The 23,630-nt window shown below is 44.3% G+C and overlaps 1 protein-coding gene across 3 annotated transcripts in view; it reads left to right on the top strand.

The window, feature by feature from the left end:
* Window positions 1–18,594: 18,594 nt before the first annotated feature.
* The window catches only part of ATG10 (autophagy related 10), a 68,895-nt gene continuing 63,859 nt past the window's right edge, over window positions 18,595–23,630 (top strand). For all 3 annotated transcript variants that reach the window (XM_066181948.1, XM_066181949.1, XM_066181950.1), the window contains exons 1-2: window positions 18,595–18,674; window positions 20,759–20,884. In XM_066181948.1, coding sequence (XP_066038045.1) covers window positions 20,771–20,884 — 114 coding nt within the window. In that variant the 5' untranslated portion in view covers window positions 18,595–18,674; window positions 20,759–20,770. The remainder of the gene's footprint in view (window positions 18,675–20,758; window positions 20,885–23,630) is intronic.

The following is a 23,630-nucleotide window of genomic DNA, read 5'->3' as shown; positions in this document are numbered from 1 at the left end:
AGCAGGAGACATAGGAGAGTCCACTGAGTGATGTAAAGCAACAGACTGGAATAGTGAACCATCCTGAACAGGGAGTTAAGCAAGGAATGAAATAGGCCAGCTAGCCAGGAGGCAGCAGGGCTTACTGGACAGCTCTGCTTTTAATGAGCCTCTCGCAAGCCACACTTGCAGGATGTCAATAGTGCTCATGCTGCATTTATTTTATTTATGAATAGATGGATTCTCTGCGGCAATGGCAAAGGCAGAAATATCCCAAAGGCACCAAACTGTCCATGCAACACCTGCACATGATGAAGCCATGTCATGACACAGTGGCCCATGTCACAACAGTCCTGAGGTGGTGATGGATATTGAGATATTGCAGTTCCTGACAAAGGTGGCTCTTCTGATGGCAGGGATGATCCGAAATGCACCAAACGAGAGCTGAGGGGCAGCCTTTTTTTGTAGTGGGAAAAACAAGAGTGACTCGTGCTATTGCTCCCCCCCCCCCCCCCCCCCCAAATGAAATACTCCCCAACTTCCTAAAAAACAGATGCTCCCATGCTCCCAGGGAGGTCCTTGCATCCCGGGAAGGAGACAAGCAGCTGCGTCAGTGGGAATACTGGGAATCAGGCACTTTTTAAGACAGAAACATGCCTCTGAGCATGTACCCAAGGAAGCATTTTTGGAATCCAAAGAGCGCCGTGTGTTCGAGGAGGGCCAGCACAGCCTCCCATGCCCTGCCGGCCCACCGGGACTGAACCCAGCTCACCGGGAAGGGGCTGGGCCGGGCTCCCGGCTCTGGGGTCGCGGCAGAGCTGGGGCCGGGTCACTGGTGTGGGGTCCCGGGCAGACCCCGCGGGGACCCTCCGAGCCCGGGCAGGACACACAGCGCGAACCATCCCCGGAGTCGCCGCGGCGCCGTTCCCGCGCCCGCCCGGCCGCGGAGGGGGGCGAGGGGGACACGGACCCCACTTTCGGGAGATCGCTGCCCCAGGCCCGTTCTGCATCCCCCGGGCCGAGCCCGAGCATCGCTCCCGCTCCCACTTCGCCTTGGCCGGGCACCGCCATCAGCCGGAGTGGGAGGAAGAAACATTAACTCCAGCAGCTGTTTCTTGACCCCGGCTGTCAGCCCTGCCCCCGAACGGGGCGCGCTTGGGTTCTGCTCTTGTTTATTTTTTTATTACTTACTTAAAAAAAAAAATTAAAAATTGTCACATTCGGAGAGCTCAACCATGGGCACACACACACACCCCCCCACACCCACACACTCACACACCCACCGGCACGCAAAGGTGGGTGAAGTTTGCAGTTTTCGGGGTGTTCAGTGGGACATGCTCCCCCCCTCACCCGTTACCCCCCGGCCCTTCCCGCGGGGGCGCGGTCCCGCGCGCGCCCCCGCGCTCCTGCACCTCCGCCGCCGCGCGCGCCCCCGCGGTCCCGCACCGGCGCTGCCGCGCGGAGCCGGCGCTGGGCGCCCGCAGCTCCGGCAATTCCCCAGCATGGGCGGCTTGAAACTGCTGGGGCTGAATAGCATTTGCTGTTCCGTCCCCGCGCCGCCTCCCGCCGCCGCCCGGCGCCTGGCGCGGCTTCTCCTCCCGCTCAAGTTGTGCTGACACAGGCGCTGCCGCCGGCTGCGGCTCCGCCGGCGCTGCCCCCCGCGCCCTGAGACCCCCGTGGCTCCCCGGGGTTCCGGGCGGGGGTGCCGGGGTGGGGATGTGCGGTACCCGCGGAGGTGCCGGCTCCCGGCGCCACTTTGCCCGTTAGTTGTTGTGGGGGTTTGATTCAATTTTTTTTTTTTTTTTTTTTTTTTTGGGGGGGGGGGCGTTTAATACACGTGTGGAAAGGGACTGTCACTCGCCTCGTCCCGGGCTGTGTCACTCGGGGTGGGGGCACAGTCGCGTGTGGGGTTTCACTGGAGGCATCCGCGCCAGCGGTGGGGCCAGCCTTGGAACGAGGAGAAGTGCCAAAAATGCCCGTCCTTGTCCCCTGGGAGGCGGGCAGGGCAGGAAGGGAGCTGGGCAGGAACAGGGAGGGACATGGTGGGCGGGCAGGTGTGCCCACACCTGCAGCGCTGGGCAGGCCGGAGCTGCGCTCGATGCTCCCCGCTCGCACCTGAAGTTGCTTCCACACAATCTAAGGGGTTTGGGAGGTTTCGAGGGGTAGTGGTTTAAGTGTTTTTCTGTTGGCTTCGTGTCCTGCGTGCCCTCCGAGCCCTCGGAAGGCTTTGTGGAGGGAGCATTAACCCTTTGCAGGGCGCAGCACGCACATTCCCCACGCGCAGCCCTGGCTAAGCAGCGGGACCGTCAAGCCGCGGCCGGACGCAGCCCGGGGTCACGGCCGAGGGAGGAAACGGAGGAAGGCAGAGCTGGAGCAGTGGGAACCGCAGGCGACGGCTCCTGCCCCTCGCTCGGGTCCGCTGTGCGTTCGACTGCGCTGGAGGCACGCAGGAATCCCTGCCTGCTCCCGGCCCGAGTTGAGCATCCCTCCGCGCCCAGCTCCCGCTGCCTGGTGCGGCTGCGACGGCCGCTCCGTCCTCTCCAGCGTCCCCGAGCAGGGAAAAGCAACTCTGAGGAGATGAGTGCTGGAGTGAACGTGCCCGTGGGTGTGTGTGCGGTGGGGAGCAGGGTGTGAGGGGGAGGAGTGCTCTGAGGGCTGGCACCCCGGGCAGCCGGGGCTCCAGGGTCTGAGCAGCATGATCAGCCTCACCGGCTGTGGGGAGCAGGAGACTCATCCTGACAACTTGGTGAATGAAATAGTTGAATGTTGTATAGTAACCATAGGAAAAATAAAAATCTTAAGCAGACATGTTATAGATTCTTCGAAGGATATTTATCTTAAACTAGCAGAGGTTATTCTTTCCCTTTTAGTAGAGTGGGAATACCTGTCTGTGACTCCTCAGGTCCATGCAAACCTCCTTATTTGGGGTGATCTGACATATTTTTAGTTGCTCTAAAATTAATTTGATTGCAGCTGGTGAATAAATTCTGGTGTTTTTTTTTGTTTGTTTGGGTTTTTTTTTTTTGTTTTTTTTTTTTTTTTTTTTTTTTTTGGTTTTTTTTTTTTTAAATAAAATTCATGACTCTACCACTGAAAGCTCACTGATGCGTCTTGGAATGTCAAGCTTCCTGAACAAAAAGCAGGAATCTCTCACTGCCCTTTCAAGAAAAATCTTATAAACTTTCTGGAAAATACAGTGCTAGTGCCTAAGTTGTGTTTCTTTTTTCTGTTTTTGTTGGGTTTTTTTCTTTTTTTTTTTTTCTTTTTTGTTGTCTTTATATTTAGTCCAGTTGTGTTTTGGGGAAAATTAGTTGGAATTCCTGTAATAATTTGCTGAATGTTTGCTTCTTTGCCAGTTGTGAATGCAGGTGAGACATCAGCAACTATATTGGATGACAAGTTTCCAGATACACAACCTAATAATACATATCATATATAAATATATATTACATATAAAATATATTAAATATGGTTATAATATCAAATATTACATGTATAAGTATGTCCTGCAGGATTGTTTCATGCAAGTTTAATAACAAGGCAGGTGTAGAGAACATGTTGCACTGAGACTAAAGACAAATCTGGTGCAGCAGGAGTGTTTTCCTAAATCTAGTCAGAACTATAATCTGTTCAATATCTTACACAAAGATTACTGTTATTCTAACTGCATTCTAAGTGCATCTTTTGCACATTCTTAACCCAGATGCAGCTTTTACCACTCAAGAAGAGAATGGTATCCGGGCAAAATTGTAAAAATCAAAGTCCGTAAGCATGAGGCAGGACCCTTCAACTGCTTCCATGGAAGCTGGTGATGAAGTCCCAGAGATCTCATGGGTACAGGATTAGTTTGATAAAAATATTATGCTAGTACAAATAAACAGAAATAATAATAATAACAAAAGAGAAGAGTAAGCAGTTGGGAAAGCAAACTCTTTCATGGCCAATACAGATGAAATTCACATTTTTCTGAAGTTTTCATTGTAAGGTTTTGTTCTTCCCCAGTGCAATTGATAACCATCTCTGTAATACTCTGTGCAGGAGCAATTTCATGTTAGTGCTGATGTCAGTTTTAGCCCGAGAATACCTTGCCTGCAGTTGGAATCTGGTCTATGGTGTCTCTGTCATGTTTTTACATGCTTAGTAGCAGAGTGCTAATGCATGATGTAGAGATGGTGTGCTGGTTTTATGGTTAGCTAAGACATAGATTTAGGTTTGAAAATGAAGGTGCTAAAAACTAGATTAATGAGGTCTGGATAAGCAGTTAAACAGTACCTAATGGATTAAGTTACAATAAAAACTCAATGTGTATTTCCTTTTCTGCAAAAAGTTGCATTGTGTTGTCCAATTATCAGAGAAATTTCTTAGGCTAGTAGGAACAATTCCTGATTTTTTTTTTTAACCCTTATAATTTATGGTTATTGTATTTTGAATTATTTTGGGTTTGGGCAGCAGTTTATTTATTGGTATAGTGGCTACCAATCTTCTTGTCATGAGTCATGACCCAGTATTTCAGTTACCCCTGTGGACAAAATCTTAAATCTTCCCTTCTTGTGCCAAAATTTACAGTATCAGGAAATTACTTAAATAACAGCCCAAACACCCATTTAGCACATGACTGAATTATTCAGTATGTGCAGTAAGAATACATAGGCATGTGAAACGTGGATTTAACATTTCAGTGGCTCTCCAAAATGTGATTATGGCCAGCAGAGGAACTCGGTGGTAAACTGAAGTTTGTGTTTATATCCCACTAGTGGTGCAGACCTGAGCTGCAAAGCAGAGTGGACCAATAATGACTGCACAGTCCTGGAGCAGACATTCTATATGTAAGGGTAACCTTCTTAGTAGAAAGTGCCCCAAAATTGAGAGCTTTTTGCCTGCTGATGAGAAAGATTAAATCTGTAGTCACAGGGTTGAGTTTGATAAGAGAAGAATGGGGATCTTGGCTAACAAACAAGTTTATTTTCGTGGGTTTCTTACAAAAATGCTCCAACAGTTTCCAATGTCCAGATACTGTTTTGTGTGTCCTTTATGTTCTCTGTTTTGGGGGGAAATGGTCCTGTGTGTTACACTTCTAAGTCTTGGAATCAGTACTTTTGGATGTAACATCACCAGGTTTGTATTAATCTTTGAAAAGGTTCTGAAAACGTACCTTTGTAAACTGGAATAATGGGAGCATGGGAGCCTGTAGCCAATGTTAGAGCAGCAGGTTACTTGGCTGTACTTGGCAGTTTATTCCCTCTAAAGAAATTAACTGAGCAGGCTATAATGAGCACTGACTGGTTCCAGGGAGTTGAGGGGGAAGGAATGAAACCGGAGCAAAGCTCGTGCTGCTGTTTTTTCAAAGACAGTGTGAGAGGAATTTGGAGCAAGAAAACGTTTGGGCAACTTTTTCCTTTTGTCTGAAGAAAGAAAGAAAGAAGAGGAAAAAGGAAAAAAAAAATCAATCAGTTAATTTAAGAATTTTTTTGGTTATTTTTTAAGGGAATAGTTGGAAGTTTTGGTCCTTTTCCTGCCAGGAAAAATCCTCATGATATGTTAGGAAGTCTTCCCTTGCACATGGAGGAGGAGGAGAACAATAAGACAGGGGATTCCTGAGGTACCCAAGTTCCACCATTGTTTTTTTGTTTTGTTTTGTGGTGGGTGGTTTTTTTGTTGTTTTGTTTGTTTGGGTTTTTTTTTTTTTTTTTTTTTTTTTGTTTGTTTTTTTTTTTTTTTTTTTTGTGACAGCACCAGAAAAGCAAGTCTCTCTGATGCTGGTAGATCCTGCAGCTAAAGCCTTAGGTTTACAAGAGTCACCAGGGGATAGCCCGTGAGCAGATCAGAGAGGCTGGGGAGGACAAAGCCACTCCCAAAGTGACACTGGAAATGCTCCCTCCATCCCTGTGAGGGAGCCCGGGGCCTGGCACCACGCTTGCTACACCTCCACAGTGAAGGTTCCTCTGGCTGAGTGGGAAGCTTCCTTTGACACCCTTAAAAGCAATTTAATAATTCTATTTTCCAATCAGGGTTTAAAGAAGACCAGCAACAACAGATCAGAGATTGAGTAAAAGAGCATAAAAAAATACATGAGTGCTCATTAAAAGTTTTATCTAATCTGTGCCCTCAAAAAGGTGGGCAGGCACAATACAGATGAACTACTAATTACCACATTGGAATGCTCATGTGTAAGATGAATGAATTAAAGCTAAATTCTGGGGTTTGGCACTTTTGAGTACTAGACTTTGCAAATGTAATAGTATTGAATACATTATTTTAGGTACAGTATGTATGAAATAATGACAGTTTTGCTAATACAAATGGTACTTTTCAGAGGACCCCTTTTCTAGAGGGAACGTCACCTAAAATCCTGGAAAATTTCCATTTTATGGCAACAAAGAAGTAATAAACATAATTTTAATCCCTTAACATTTTCCCTAAAGTTCTAAAGGGTACTTCTCCTTAATAGGAGAACCAAAATCAGACTGAAGATTCCAGACAAAAGTTTAGTCAAAATAAAACCAAAAAGAATATTCAGCCTGTTCTCAAAACAGTGCATTTCAGGATTTTTTTTTTTTTTAATGTCCTGAGAACATACCTGGGAGTGCTAAGGAATGCAAGATTTTGGCAGAGTTATTACACTACACATAAACAAAAAACCTTATAAAAACCCAAACCAAACAAACCACAAAAAAAACCCACGAAAAAACATCCCAAAACAAACAAACAAACAACCCCCCCCAAAAAAACCAACCCTCCCAAACAAAAACAAAACCACAACAAAAAAAACTCAAACAAAAAACCTCCCAACAAACAAACAACCCCCCACCCCCACACAACAAACAAGCAAACAAAAAGAAAACCAGGAGAGAAAATGCTTTAAAACATATTTAACTCAACCCCCAAATTCTTACCTTACCTGGAAAGTAGCTATTGCAACTTTTTATTGCAAGATCAGCACAAATACAAAGACAGAGATAAAACAAAGGTTACGAGGCTGGTTTTGCTTTGTATGGTGGATTGTTGGAGCACAGATGCAGTGATTTTTTTTTTAAATTTGGTTGAAAACTGCAGCTTGTTTTAATTGGATTGCAAGTATTATACTGATTCCTCATCCATAAAGTTTTAAATAAATAACGAATTGAAACTTATTGATACTAAAAGTGATTTTAGCATGGAGTAGTAACATCATGTGACTAGAATGGATCAAAGTCCAAGCCAAATTGTGACAATGAAAAGGAAAAACCTCTGGGTGATAAATTAGGCTTGTTAGCATCAAAAATGCAAGTGGTGAACAATGCAGGCATTCCCCAATGAAATAAAACTCAGGGAAATGAGTATAAATAAAAACCCTAACAAGCTCTGATTCGTACAAACTTGTCCTGCACACACCTTCAAGAAATATTGTATACGCTGCAATCAAAAGGATTGTCTGCAGATTCCATATGATACCATCACTTTGTGGCTGGCAGTTCATGCTATAGCTCATGGATACAAACTTTGAAGAATATTAACAATATCCTGTCTAATGACCCTGTGTTTTTTGAACCTTCTGCCTCAACATGTCTGCTCAGGGAGAGACTTTCTTCTCCCTACCAACCTTCTCTCACTGAGAGGGTTTGTGATGTTGGTTACACTGACAGAAGATGTAACCTGGCACGTAAGTACTGAGTAAACAAAAAACCAACCAAACAAAAGAGCACAGAATGGCCAAGAATGAGGCATTTCTTCATACTGCCAAACTTTTCTTGCTCATCCATCCCATTAGGCTGCAGGTCAGGATTGGAGTAAAGCACATGTAGGACAGAAAATCCTGTTTCCGGTGTTCCTCTTGAACATGGATTTTTCAGAGTGCAATCTGTCTGAGCCAGAACCCTCCAGTGTTTCCACTACTTCTTTATAAAGCTGCAGTCAAAACGATGTCTAAAACACTGGGTAAGGTCTGACCAGCTGTAATTGCTGATGCTGTAGACTTGTATTTAAAAGACTGCACACAAATAGCACAGGACAAAAGGACCCACACTTGCAGGATGGATACATGCTCCAGAGGCAGGGCCAAGTGCCAGCAGAGTCATGAAGTTTATGTTAAGCATTGCATTGTAACCACATGTCCTGGAATGAATTACTGAGCTTCTTAAATGGTCATGCTAATGTTTTTACTTATGAGTTCTTACCTGTAGAGGTATGGTCTCATAATTACGGTAATTACAAGGCTTATGAGTCGCATCACTCAAATCACCTTGCTCCCTCAAGACATTCTCAAAATTGCTATCTGTCTGATTCCCACACACCGAAAATGTAATTTTGGAGTAGTTTCCACAAAGAAAAAATAACTTGAATAGTCAGAGGAAAGAAATACTCTGCTCTGTTATTCAAACCCCTTCTCACTTGCAGTTTTCCTTTCTAAGCTTACCGAACCTCTTGTGAGCAGGGACACCACAGCACAGGCAGCCAGGGATTGGTGAGGAGCACAGTTGGTGTGGGGTGTTGCAGAGTGAGACCTACAGCACTGAGTTTATTAACTGGTCCCTGAGTTAATGCCCGACAAGAGATGGGAAGGAAAAAATATTTCTCTGTACTAAGGGCTGCACTGGCAGCATGCTCGGGATTAAAGCTGCTGAATATTTCTTGACTTTGATGTTTTCCTTTAAAGTTGTGGAATCATGGAATCACAGGTTGGCTTGGGTTGGAGGAACTCAAAGCCCATTCAGTGCCACCCCTGCCATGGGCAGGGACACCTTCCACTACCCCAGGCTGCTCCAAGCCCCAGTGTCCAACCTGCCCTTGGACACTGCCAGGGATCCAGGGGCAGCCACAGCTTCTCTGGTCACCCTGTGCCAGGGCCTCCCCACCCTCCCATGGAACAATTCCTTCCCCATATCCCATCCATCCCTGCCCTCTGGCAATGGGAAGCCATTCCCCATGTCCTGTCCCTCTGGGTCCCTGCCCAAATTCCAACTCCAGCTCCCTTTTAGGTGCTGATATTAATTTATTATGCCGCTGGTAACTGGTTCCCACTTGGATGCTGAGTGATTTCCTGTAACTTTTTGAATGCAGCCATCCAACCAGGTCTTTTTCCATCCAAGAGTCCCTCCTTCAAACCTGTCTCTCCAATTCAGTGCCAAAGTCTGAGTCTACACAGAGCTAAGTAGTTCTTCTACGAAGACAGAAATTATTTAGAATGCAAAAGAAATCTTGTATCCTACAGGGAATAGCTGTGTGCTTAATTTTGAAAGTTCAGAATTGCCTTATGGCTAAATATGTGCATGTGTGAAATCTGGAATTTGTGGAGATGGTGGCTGTTAGCCCCCAAATACATAAGAGAAAAACAGGAGAAAATGTGAAAGAGGAACATTTAGAAATGCATCCTCTTTCATAGTATAGCAAAGAGTTATAAAAAAGTAATTGTCTTTTGCAAGAATATTGAGTATATTTTGTATCTAAATTAAAGATATATAAATTCTAAAGATATATATTATTCTAAAGATACATAAATTCTCCTTTAAGACCCTAATTACTGCCTCTTTGGAAGTAACGTGGAGGGGTATCCAGTGAAGAGACAAATCTATAAATAGAAACCTCAACAAGAGGGCTGCTACTGGAATGTTCATAATGCTGCGGAATCCAAGCAAGCAGACAAAGTTCAAGAAATGAAATGCAGGGTAACACAAGTTCCACACTGGGTGTTGTATCACATTTATGTCTGACTTTACATCACGTACAGAACAGTTATAGTTGATGTGATTTGTGGCAACATGAGATTTATAAACGCCACCCCTTTAGCCTTTTCTGGATTGAGCTGGAGGTACTCCGTTTCATGTCCCCTGAAAAGGAATACTGGTTGCAGAAGTAACATTGGCTCCTCAGGAGCAACCAAGGGAATTGTGGGCAAAGTGGCTCAGTTTGGACCTTTCATCTCTGATACATTCAAACATGGTAAATCTTCAGGTGCTTTTCGATGACATGGTTAAGACTCAGAATTATAACAAACCTACATTATCGCTAGTAGCCTCTATCTGATAATATAACCACTAATAACAAAACAGTAGGGACCTAAATCTAGACTTGTTAATGTTGTATTTACTGTTATGGTGAATATGGTTACAGGTTTGAGCCCTTAAAACACCATATTACAGCTTCCCATTCCCAACCATACTGCCACATATCTTTCAGACACCAAGATTGTGGCACCTGGGAACATGGTTTAGTGGTGAAGATGTGGTGCTGGGTTAAAGGTTGTACTCAAAGGTTAGCATGAAAAAATAAATTAAGCAAATGTACATTTCTTGCTAGGAACGCCCTCCCTAAGCTCAATTAAAAATGCTTCTTTTTACTTTCTTAATATCATGTCTCAAAATCCTTCAGTTCCAATGGTCTGATTATCTCATCATCTTGCCTTCCTTTCCCTTTTACACTGAACAATACGGTACATTTTCATAATAATTATACTTTGATTTTCTATACACCCATGCTCTCACTTGAGAGTCTGAAAGGGCCTTAAGTACTATTGAATTGATCTTCAAAACACCTCTTCCATTATCCTCCTCATCCTCATTCTGCAGGTAGGTGAAAATAGCAGCAAGGAGCCAGTGACCTGCCAAAGGCAATAGTAAGAGCAGGGACAGAGATGGAAGCAGATGAGAGCTGAAAATGGGTGACACCCACCTCACCATTAGCCCCCAGCAATTCCCCAGTTGATAAAACAGGATAGAGCAGCTGTTCCTCAGCTTCTGGAAACCCACAACGAGCTGTCATCTCCTAAGGTGCTTTTATCCACCTCAGTGTGTAAACGTTTTCCTAAAACAGGCATACCAGATGGACAATATTTGTAGGTGTTATTGGGAACATACATGGATATATACTTTTACATGAACAAAACATGCCTATCCACAAAGCCCCGTTGTTTGACTGTGAGCAGGTGAGGGAACAGAAAAAGTTACCAAGAGTTCCCAAGAGTTGGGATAAAAGGGATTAAGCAGAAACTGACCTGGATTTGGGTAAACTGTCGGGATGGCAGACAAAAGAAAACCATGTCTGGGAAAACAGTGCTCGGGATGGCTGCTGCGGGGTGGGTCTCCTCTGAATTGGTGCTCGGGGGCACATTCCACTATTACATGCAGAAGAACCACCTCTCTGGCCTCTACAAATCACGTACAGATGTATACATTGTACACCAGGGATCCACCGTTTAATTTTACATCTTATTTTGGCTTTGTTTCTCGAATTTAGATGTTTCTGTGAAAATTCCTGGGAAGAGAAATAAATCTGTCTCTTCAGCGTGATTTAATCTGAGTCCTGCAGAGGATTTACCCGGGTTTGTCATTCCTCAGGTGTTGCAGCCCCACCCCTAGCCCGGATAATGCAGAGTGATTGCTGGACTGAATGAATTCTGACATAGCCTCCCCGACTTCAGCAGAGCTGCACCGGTGGTGAGTTTGGCCCGTGGATCCCATTGTTATGTTAAGGAGCTGTCAGTGCTGTGCACAGATCAGGGGAGCTGACGCTGATGAGCTACTGAAGCTAAAGTGTGCTTTTTCACAGTGATATTAAATAAATCATTCAAATTTCGGTGGCAGATTGCTCTCAGACTCTTGCCTTCCTGACTTCCTTTGACTTCTGCTGTATTATTTACCTGCCGAAAGTGCAGCACAATGGCTGGGGCTGGGGATTGGAGGTGGTTTGGATAACCTCTACCCCCTGCCCTGCCTGTAATCTTCCTTTGTGGTATAACTGTGCCGTAGGTAAATATTTCAGTGAACCCTTGTGCCAGGGTAAATTTGGTCAAGTAGGTCAGTGCATTTGGGAATCACGGACTAAAAGTAAGAAATTCTGAGGTAAGTACCTGGGAGGGGGGGGGGTGGGGATGGACGGACACAAGAGTACTGAAACTGCAAGAACCTGGTGCTGAAATTCTGCTTACACGGTTTGAAGGGTAGGACCTCAACAAATCCTTTTTTTGCACACACTTCTGCAGTGGAAATTGTCAGCAGTTTCAGGGTCAGGAAGGTAGTCCAGCAACATTCAAAGGATCATCTTGCTTGATATATGCAGTGATTATGCAGCATGCTGCAGGTTTCAAACTTTATCTGAATAAATGCACAGCTGTTATGGGGAAAAAACCCACCAAACCCAAACAAAACTGGACTTGATAATACCTCTGATTTAGTCTCTGATATGACTTCTGAAGCTTGTGGTAAATTCCTGGACTCTGTAATTCAAAAGAAGGAAAAAAGTTCTTGGCCGTGTCCAAATAATGATAAACGAAAGCATGAGTGTTATAAATAAACTTACATTATTTAACAGAATATTTGGTGAAGTCTAACATAGAGGTGATATTTTAGCACATGCTAACGTCTTCATTTTAGACAGGTCTTTTCTGTGATGTAAAGAAAATTCTTATCATTAACGAATGGGAGAAAGAGGTATATTAAAAATGCATAGTTAGAGGGCATGATCTCATGTTGGTGAGGACATTGAAACACAGGGATTTTCTCCAATGCCATAACTGTTTTTTAGGAATGCTTGAGAGTACTAAACATCAAGAATTCCTAGGGGAGGGGAAGCCTGAATGAGAACTGCATAATCCTTTGGTTTTGGTTACTTTGTTTCTGCACCCATTTAATTCACATTTTAACAAGTGGCTTTGAAATGCTCACAGAGAGACCATCACCAGCCTATGCTAAAGAGATATTTAATATCAATTTTTTTCCAAGTAAGCGTGTAAGTTTCTTACCAATCTGCTATTCATAAACTCACACTGGTGTTACAGGCATGCCCTCTGTCAGCACAAAGCAGTTTAATTTCATTGTTGTAGGTCCATGTCCATAGCCCACTGGATGTTTTCTAGGGCACAGAAGCCTAAAGTCACATCAAACCCTCCTTATAAGTCCCAAAGACCACCTCAACCCGGGGATAATCCTCCCTGTATCACCCTAAATCACTCCAAATCCATGATAACTGCCCTATAGCCCCCTGAGAGCCCCCAGAGCTGCCTCAAATTCATGAGAAGCCCTTATGGTCCCACAGACTCCCACCGAGACCTCCAGACTCCCCAAATCCACGATAATGTCCCAGAACCCCTCCCAACTCTTCCAGAACCCCCCAAGTCATTTTACCTCCCCATTAAGTCTCTTGACTCTCTAGAACCCCCTAGCCCCCATAGCATTCTATAGCACCCCCAGACCTCTCTGGAGCCCCTTCAAGTCTATAACACCCCAGAGCCCCCCAACTCCTCTGCACTTCCAAAACCCTGAGAAAACCCCCTATAGACCTTCCAGAACCCCCAAGCCCCCATAACTTCTCGATAGCCCCCACAGATCCTCTTAGACCACCAAAAATCCCACTACTCCCTATTGCCTCCCCAGACCTCCCCAAAGACCCCCATAATCCCTCTACAGCACCTACCAGACTCCCTACAATGCCCCAAATCTATAATACCCCAGAGCAGCTCCAGTCCCCTTGTGCCTCTCCAGCACCCCTCAGACCCCCATAAACCCCTGGAAACCCCCTACAGCTACCCAAAAAACTCCACAGCCCCTCAGACCTCCCCAAATCCATGATAAACCTCCTAACAGCTCCCCAAACCTCTCTAACATCCCAGATCTCCCTCAAACCCATGATAATTCCCCTATAGCCTCCTCAGACACTCCCAAACTTACCCCCAACCCCCTTGTACCCCTCACCCAGCTGCAATCAGGAGGTATTTTCACAGCTCTGGTGTGTCTCCAGCATGCCAAAAGCACACTGCAGTTGTGCTGCTCCACTGCTAGGTATGTAACTGGCAATTCCTCCTGGGATCTGAGCAGTCAGAGAAGGATTTAATGGTCTTTAATAAGAGAAATTAGCTGTTACTAAAATAACAGGGAGTGATAACACTCTGTGAGTAACAACCTTACTGGGAAGGGCCTCAGTTGGACCATGAGCTTAAGCTCCAGGGCTTGTCGCTTTGGTGTCACAGTCAAGGGGAAAAATAAGGAAGAAAGAAAAACGAAACCAAGTCTAACTCTTGGAACGATGCCTCTGGTGATCCTCAGAAATCCTGGAGACAAACATACGTGCCTGGTGTGCAGGGTGTTGTGTGCATGCAGTGCTGCGGCATCAAGAACAAATGTTAAGTTGAATCTGCTGGGACATAACATGTACTGTGTACACTATACATAAATACCATTAAAAAACTATGCAGAAATACTTTTTATTTTGTGTTACCTCTTGCTTAGCTTCTGGATAGTTTCTGTTGTTGAACTACTCCATTTTACAAAAAAAAAAAAAAAAAAAAAAAAAATCGCTTTTACCTGTGAAGAATTTCCCTCTCAATCTTCAACTGGATCGGTCTCCTTAGGTAGAAGAATTCTTTAGACCTCTACCAGAAGCGCAACTTACTGTGGAGCTTAGCAATAGGCTTCAATTATGTTATTTACATAAAATTAATCCTAGTTCTCATCTACCTACAAAATTATTTCACACACTGCACTTTGAGCTTGTTTCTGAATTTTTAGTGAACTTGACACTGGTATTGTAGTTTGCTGGTTTAATAAAACAAGAAATACTAACTTGCTTATTTATTAGAATTATATACATTTGGTATAGTTCTAAGTGTATTCTCTTACTGTAATTTCATGAAACAATGACCTTTGCTCCATTGTACACCGATGTTTTAATGCTATTTTGACCAAGAACTTGTGAGGTAATAAAAAAAAAATTTTTTTTCTGCATCAAGCAGTCCTCATTAGCTGCAACACCTCCCAAATTTAATTTCCCTGCCCAGAAGCAATCTTTTGAGACCTCCGATTGTTGCTACCTTTTGTATGAGCGGCATCAGTATTTCCTAGATAGCCTGTCTCAGGTTGAGTTTGGTATATACTGGGCTATTAGGAGACAAAAAAAAAACAAACAAAAAAAGACCAAAACAAGCCAAGAAAGAACATGAATACAGTAACTGGAAGAGAATTCAGAACAAATAAAAAAATGAATCTGAACTCTGGAAGATTTATTCAAGTTTTATGTAAAATGAAAAAGGTAGGGAAAATTGCTAAAAACAGAAGGTGGCAACAACTGCTGCACTGTGAATGTACTTCCTTCAGTGCTGATTGGAAACGTTTGCCACTGGAGTGGAATAAAAACCTTCACGAAAAATGAATGCCGTTTGTGTACCTCTCAGTTTATTTCCTTTTGAACTTCCAGCACAGTCACAGGACCCAAGAGCTCAAACAGTTGAAGGCACAGAATATGAGTTGACAAAATACATCTCCATTCACCAGCCCAGCAGTTACCACAGTCTTCAACAGGTCACTTCATTCCTCCATTTCTGCCAGCAAAAGGAAAAATAACACTACTTGTGTACCTCACAAAAGAAGAGTGATATTACAGTGATTACTGGAAAATAGGGTTTTTTTACAATTTTGAAAGAGTAACTGTACACTTACCAAGTTCTCTCAGGGGCAGAATTTTGACTACTAAGTCTCCTGAAGTAACACAGCAGAAAATTTCAGAATATCTTAATTTTAATTCTAATTACATATTAGTACAGAAAACGGAGAACCATTTTTTTTTAATAGCACAATTGAAGTAGTTTGAGTGAGCAGTCCAGCAGCCTCCCAAGACATTCTCAGAAGCATTTTGCTTTGGCTACACCATTATTTCTGTTTTTGCCCACCTGGCAATATTCTTTTTTTATAAAACTTTGCAACACAGGTACTACCAGGCACTGGCAATAACAAATTACTACCTCTTTCTGTCCGAGCAACATCACCCAGTGTCAGAAATCAAGAGTAATCAAAGAACAAAGTGTAAGAAGTGGCACTAGAATTACTGTGAAGAATTACTTTGTCAGGAGATGAAGCACACTGAGGAAGATTCACGGAAGGAAATATCCATGGTGTTAATTCTGTCAGTCTGAGAGCTGTAATGTCACCTTTTCTCCTTTGGAGAGTGGAGTGCTGCATTAACTGCACCACTGATCAAGGGTTTTGGGCTGGAGCAGCGCTTCCTGGACAAAAGAGCAGGATGAAGAGATGAAAAAGACCTTTCAGAGGTCCTTCAGTCTGTCTGACCAAGGGTTATTCTCCATGATCTTTATTTGGTTTAGTCTGAAAATTCCCAATCAAAAAAGTTCTTACAACTGTAATTTACATTGAATTATTTTCGTTTTGATATGTGATAAAAATTTGGTATTTGTATCAATGATTTTGTTCATTCATCATCATCAAGGACAATATATGAAAAATATATATATTCTAAATGCACAATAATATATTTAGAAGAAAATTAAATGGTCTAATGACCTTTTAATGAATTTAAATATATAAATATCTAAGCAGTGACACAAGGAACAGGGCTATTAATGCTCTTGCATGGCAGACATGAGATTGAAACCTGAGGCATTTTTTCAGGCAAAAGGAGCAAGAGAGAGGAGAGAATCCTTCACTTTGGGACTTCTTGTCCAGTAAGTTCAGAGCTGCAGCAGATGCATTTCCCTTGATAAAGAGGCACACACTGCAATCTACTGCAGTGCCCTGGCAACAGGACTGGAGATGACCAAGCTGATACCAGGTGCTGCAAGAACAGAATTTCATTCTGCTCAGCCTTATTTTTTCAGCCATGGCAACTCCTTTGCCAACTTTGATGCAAAACCAGGGCTCTATCAGTCACTTTTTATATGAGCCATGTCTCAAACCCAGTGTTTCTTCCCTAAGATAATCCAGAGAGACAGTAACAAAGCTAAAATTAGAAATCAGGAGCTGTAGCTTCCAAGGAAATACACATTACGTGACTTTTTTTCATTACCACATGCATTTACAGTTGGCAAAAATGGCCTAGAGAGAACACTCCATAGTGCAAAAATCCTTCCCCAAAACTCAGGAGTGGGTGACAACACGGTGTTTTACTCACCAAATTTTGAAAAAAAAAAAACATTTAAAAGAAACAGTAAAGAATGCTATAAATAATTAATTCTGATGGTTAAATACGGGCTATAGCATCACAGCCTGTAGCTATAGTGGCATCACCCAAACTATGCAACTGATTTTAAAAATGAAGTATGCAGTGAATGTACCAATCTATGACGGCACCATAAGCTGTTCAACGCACATAATACAATTAATAATTCTCCAGAATAACCTAATGAAGTAAAACTTTGTTTATGTATACCTAATATTGAAAACTGCAAAATTAGATGGAACATTTCACTGATCACAAGTAGTGAAAATCACCTTTACATGTGAACTCTGGTATTTATTTGAAAGCCTTGGCTGCTAACAGGAATTTTAAGAACAAAGAGAAATGCTTTACCTCAGGAATATTACAATCAATCAATCAATCAATCAAACAAACAAACAAAAAAGCTTTGGTCCTCCTGAGCTGTCCACACCCAGCAAATTACAAGGAAATTAAGAAGTGTATGGTTGGGAAAATGCCACATCACAACACACCATTTGCATACAGAAGCTCTCCCTGAGTAGGGGGCTCTCCAGAGTGGTGGGGTAGCTCTGGTTTACTGTTGACTCAATATCATAGAACTATTTAAAATGGCAGTTTATAGCCAAATAGGTAAAACCAAGATTTTACGTCTATCCTGTTGTAGTGCATTCTGCACACACTCCCGTGGACTGCTTAGCTGTGCCAGACAAGACTTTACCACTGAAAAATGTATGGTTTAATAGACTCTATAATTTAAAAATAATTCCCCCACCATCAGAGTAGCAGAACAGCTTCGATGCTCCTCCCAAATTCTCAGACCTACAGGCAATTACAGAAACAGTGCAGGTGGGTAATGGAAGGAACACTGGAATACATGCTTGGTGACTCCTGGAAACGGCCTAGGAAGGACAGTACCCAGGTGACCCCCTGGCCATGTTAAGGCCACACCACCTCCTCCTCACAAAGTAACGTCATCACATATTTATTTATACAGCGAAGCTGACTAGGCCTGCTATTGCAGAGTGCTTGGTGGAAAACTGCCTGGGCTGGACAGAGCTGGGCTAAACCTCGGGGAGGGCAGGAGAAGGGGAATGGCAGCGCTGGATGCACCAGGGCTCCTCCAGAGCTGGCTGGGAACCCGCACCTCTCACGGGGCTGGGGTGGGCGGCTGCAGCCCCCAGAGCCCCTCACCTACCTCACACCCCGCAGGCACCGCCGCCCCGTCCCTCCCTCCCCGCCCTCAGCCCCTCATCCCTCATTCCCCGCTGCCCCTTCAGCCTCTCATCCCCGCCAGCCCCGCTGCCCCTCATCTCTGCCACCCTCACGCCCCGGACCAAACCCTGCTTGTCCCCCTCAACCTGCAGCCCCCCCGCCTTCATCCCCTAGAGCTCCTCATTTCTTTCATTCCTCTCATTCTCTTTATCCCCTTACCCTTATTGCCTTCATCCCTTTCATTCCCTGCATCCCGCCATTCCCTCATCCCCCTCACTCCTTCATTCCCTCATCACTCTCATTCCCTCAAGCCCCGATCTCTCTCATTCCCTCACTCCTTCATGCCCTCATCCCTACCCCCCCCCTTTTCCCCACTCTTTCATTCCTCCTCACCCCCCTCATCCCCTCAGTCCCCCATTACACCCTCCCCACACCCGCGCGCACGCGCACCCCCCCGCCGCCCCCTCCCTGTCGCGCGCCCGCAGCGGCGGGGCCGCGCATGCGCGGCGGGCACGTGCCCTGAGCGGCGGGAGGGGGAGGAAGAGAAGGAGGAAAAAGAGGAGGAAAAGGAAAAGGAGGAGGAGCGCACGGTACGTGAGGAGCGGCGAGCGGGACTGGTCCCTCCCGCTCTCCCCGACCCTGTCCGCCGGGGCCGGGAAGACCGAGGAGAGGAGGAAAAGGAAAAACCTGTGCTGGGGTTGCCTGGCCTCCAGCAGCCGGCCAGGCCCGTCTCCGAGCGGGACGGGCCCGCGTGGGTCGGTTCGGGGCTCTTTCTCAGAGTCTGGAGAAGGGAAGGCTGACAGGGGATCCCATCAATCCATACAAACATCTCCAGGGGGTGCCAGAGGATGGGGCCGGGCTCTGTTCAGTGGTGCCAGTGCCAGGATGAGGAGCAATGGCCATCAAATAAAGCACAGCAAGTTCCACCCCAGCAGGAGGAAGAACTTCTGTCCATGGAGGGGCAGAGCCCTGGAACAGGTGCCCAGGGAGGGCCTGGAGTGTCCCTGTCTGGAGACATCCCGACCCAGCTGGACACGTTCCTGTGTCACTGCTCCAGGGGACCCTGCCTGGGCAGGGGCTTGGGCTGGGTGAGCTCCAGAGGTCCCTTCCAACCCCAGGGGTGCTGGGATTCGGTGGTTCTTCACAGCTGCCGATTTCCTGAATCACAGAGTTCTGCTTCAAGCCTGTGAGGGATCTGTGCTCCTCACTGTTTCAATAAGGGTGGTTTGCAGCCCGTCATCAGGGCTGGGGCGCTTAGGGAATTGCAGAAACACTTGCAGTGTCTGTTTCCTGCTTTTCCTCTTTCTGGCATCCAAGAGGCACAGAGCAGCAGCCTTGGGTTAGCTGCTGTTGAGAGTAATGTGTTTCAAGTGCTAATAAATAATTTTTCTCGTGGGCAGACAGGATGATGGTGTGACTCAGGGTCAGATACTGAAAAATAATGGGCATTGTGTGAGGTGCTGTGTCTCTTGTATTTCTTGTTAAGGAGAGGTGTGGTCTGGTTGTAATAGTTACAGGTTATTGTTGTGATAGCCGCTGACAGGACAAGGGGAATGGCTTTAAACTGAAAGAGTGGGTTTAGAGTAGATAATGGGAAGAAATCCTTCCCTGTGAGGGTGGGGCAGCCCTGGCACAGGGTACCCAGAGGAGCTGTGGCTGCCCCTGGATCCCCTGGCAGTGTCCAAGGCCAGGCTGGACACTGGGGCTTAGAGCAGCCTGGGGTAGTGGAAGGTGTCCCTGCCCATGGAAGAAGATGAGTTTTATGGTTCCGTTCATCCAAACCGTTCTGTGATTCAGTGATTTGTTTGTGGTGCTGCAGTGCTGCCTGATGTCCACAAACACATTAAACCAGCTCTGTTTATCCTCATTGGGATGGGCAAGGCGAGAAGGGGGGGTAAGTAAAAATGACCAAATTTGCTGAGAAAAATTTTATCTTCAAAACCCTGTGAAAAAACCCTTTGAGGGACAGGGAAGGTTTTGAAGCCATATTTTTGGGCTACAGAGAGCTGCACTGCACTGTTAAGAAAATGCATGTTAAAAGTGCAGCTCCAGGCTGCCCAGTAGAGGGAAGACACCACCATACCGGAATCAGTCCAGCAAAGAGCCCCAAAGATGATTAAGGGTGTTTGGTGTATGAGGTAAAAGCTGAGAGAGCTGGGATGAATCAGCCTGGAGAAGAGAAAGGTCAGTGGAATCTTCTAAATGTCCATAAATACATGGTGGAAGGGAATAAAGAGGATGGAGCCAGGCTTTCTTCGGTTGAGACAACACAAGAGGCAAGCACAAACCTATAGCTAAATGCTTCCAGTTAAACTGAAAAAAAATATTCCCTGCTGTGGTAATTGAGCACTGAAACAGGTTCCCTTGAGGGGCTGTGGCATCTGCATCCTTGGAGATAATCAAAACCCAGATGGAAACAATCCTGAGCAACCTGCTGTAGTTGACCCTGCTGTGAGCAGGAGGAGTGGACCTAAGGTCTCCAAAGGTCTCTTCCAGCCTCAGTTGTTCTGCAGGTCCATGATTCCCTGATGGAATTGAAGATAAGTCTTTGTTTTATTTAAAGCAATATTTTTCCCCCTATGCTTTGTTATTTTACTAATCAGTTGCTATAAATTAGTGAAATTTCTTGATGTTCTTTTTATCTGCCAGCACTGACCTTCAGTTTGCTCTGCAGGTGTCCTGTAGCATGGCAGGTGAAGAAGACTTCTTTTTGGAGGAGAAGAGATTCAAGCAGTACTGTGAAGACTTTGTTAAACATTCGCAGCAGATAGGAGACGGTTGGGAGTGGAGAACTAGCAAGGTAAAACAATTGGAATATTGACTTTCAGAAACTCTTGGTGGGCTTTTTGGGCTGTTGACAACCACCACAAGCTGGAACATCCTTTAACAGCACAGGAAACAAATTTTTTACACAGCTGGTCCAAGACCATAACTGCATAGGTGTGTTGAGGGTTTAGGCCAGTGCATGTATTGGATAGGTCTGTGGATCTCTGAATCCTGGCCAATCTATCAAAACCCTTTTTCAGCTGTGGGCAAGACCAAACAATGAGTGTGGTGTCATTGTGAAGTTCAGTCCCTCCTACTCTGAGCAGCTGCCTGTGGTTTTATGTCCACAGTTCACTTTAACCCTTTAGGCTGAAGTAGCACATAGTGTTTGTGCTAGATCCTTGGCTTAGTGTTTTCATTACAATACCTGTCAGTTGCATACAGCCACCAGAAATATCTGCCAGTATTAATGATCAATTCTCATTATTTGCTGCTTCTCCATAACTTTCAGACCTCTACAGTAATAATTACATATTGTTTCTAGGTCATTAATCAAAATTTTAAATAGCACAGACTAGTCCCAAGGGACCCCATTGAAATCACTTCTTTTATGATGATTTCCCCATTTTTTAAGTTACACTTGAGATCTGTGAATTAATAAGTTTTCATCCTATGGCATGTGTAAGATTAGTATGGGATTATTTTAATTTTTTAAAATTTCCATTTGTGGAATCCACAGATATCTTAGGGAGTTCTGAGCATGTATTGTTCCAACTTGTTTGTTTATCAACCAAACATATCTTCTGAAATTACACTGACAAATTCTGTTTTCTTTAAGAAAAATGCTTTTACTATACATATTTTTTCATTTACTGGATTCTATATGACTTTTGTTATTTTGCTCAGGATAATGTCAAACTAATATGTGTGTAGGTACACGAATTAGTCAGTGTATGTATTACAGTGTATAAATATATATTGATACTGTAGATAAAAATGTATTGTTACAGTATATGAAGATGTATTGATACATGCTGGTTTTCTCCAGCATGTAGGTTTTCATGTTTTCTTTTCTGTGTAGAAATTTTCCTGCTCTAGCTTTTGCTTTTTTTTTTTTTTTTTTTAAGAGTTTAATGGATTTATTGGTTTCCCATGCTTTCTTGAATTTTTTTTTTGAGAAAAGTCATGCTTTTTCCAATGTGTGCTATCATCTTTACATATATAGTTGTACATTAATATTGTGACTCTTTCATCACAGACAATCAGAACTTCAGTAAGAGGGAGGACTTTGAACTTAGATTTGTTCTGTTTAGGAGTCTTTAAAAGAGTGCAAATATTAGCCAAGTGTTACAATGCACCCTTTCTTACAGAAAACCATTTGAAACTTTAGATTTCAGTCCAAGGCTATATTTGTGAGGATTTATTCAACAAAGAAAGATGCTCTGAGCCTCTACTGGGAATTTAATACATGGGTCAAAGTCTAAACACTCTGTGAAATAAGAAGCTTTGCTGGAAGTAGCAGAATGAGATAGATTTTTGTTCTCATATAAAAAATTCTAAGAGGGTTGTTTTCTTTTTTTAATGGGCCAAGTTGACGACTCTATGATTTCAGTGTGTGATAAAAACCTGGCCATGGAGACCATCCATTTATAGTGTGGAGTCTGGGAAGAAAGCTTTTCCTCAACAAGATGTCTCATTGCTTTTTTTTTTTTTTTTTTTTTTTTTTTTTTAACCAGTATATGTGTTGTGGGTAGTTTGGGGCACTTTTAATTTTGCTGATGTAATGCACTTGGATCCCATTGCTCATTCCTGACTCACGTGAATAGACCCATTGATAGCAGTGAGACCACACAAGTGAACCAGGCTGGTAGAACTGTGTTCCTGTGTTTTCTGTGGAGATTAAATTTAGATGATGAAATACTCATTGTTCTCATGGAGCTGGCTCTTGGTGCATAAGCTCACATGGCCCAAGCAGAACCCTGTATTTATAGCTGTAAGTGAAATGTTCCAAATGATGTTATTTTTATAAGGTGTTTTCTTGGTTTGAGTTTTTTTTTCCATTGGAAGAAAGCTGTATAAAAGCCAAGAGCACCTCTTCTGCAGGAGCTGGTGGAGCTGAACCTGGGTGCTGCCGTTAGGGATGAATGGTTAAATCTTGCTGTGGAGGTTGAGATTTAACTGAAGCAAACGAGGCCCTGTTTGCTCTCTGCTTTATGTTTGTTTCATATTTAGTGAGGTTAATCTAGGTAATCATACCGAAAGCTGCATTAGTTCCCTTTGGTTTTTGATACAGCTGCAGTAGGAAGGGACTCTCTTTGCACATTATTTAGATCAAGGTTCTGGCTACAGCTTTGATTTATAGGGGTATAGAAGTGTACACAGTACTAAACACTACAGAGTGCAGCAGGAGGGATGCTCCTCCTTCCTGCCTGCCTCCTCCGACACACAGCTACCAAACACAGAGACTGCTGGCTCCAGGTCTTCATCCATCCATCCATCCATCCATCCATCCATCCATCCATCCATCCATCCATCCATTTCTTTTCATGGCACTCACAGAATGCAAAGGCTGTGAGGTTTGACTGCACTCTGTTTTGGGGTGAAACTGGTTCAGGGAGGTGGAGGCTCTGTCCAACCATGCTCTGGCACAGCTTGCTGTGCCGTGGGCATTTCACCTCTGTGGGTGGCTGCAGCACTTTCTCTGCTGCTCTTCGTGGGACAAATACCTGTGCAGGCATCTTTCCTCCTGCTGGCTCTGTTTGGAAGCTCCACAAGGAGAC

This window comes from Chamaea fasciata, unplaced genomic scaffold (assembly GCF_029207755.1).
Source record: "Chamaea fasciata isolate MVZ Bird 193981 ecotype frontalis unplaced genomic scaffold, bChaFas1.0.hap1 SCAF_4, whole genome shotgun sequence".
NCBI classification, from domain to species: domain Eukaryota; kingdom Metazoa; phylum Chordata; class Aves; order Passeriformes; family Sylviidae; genus Chamaea; species Chamaea fasciata.
This window is presented reverse-complemented; position numbering and strand designations above follow the sequence as displayed.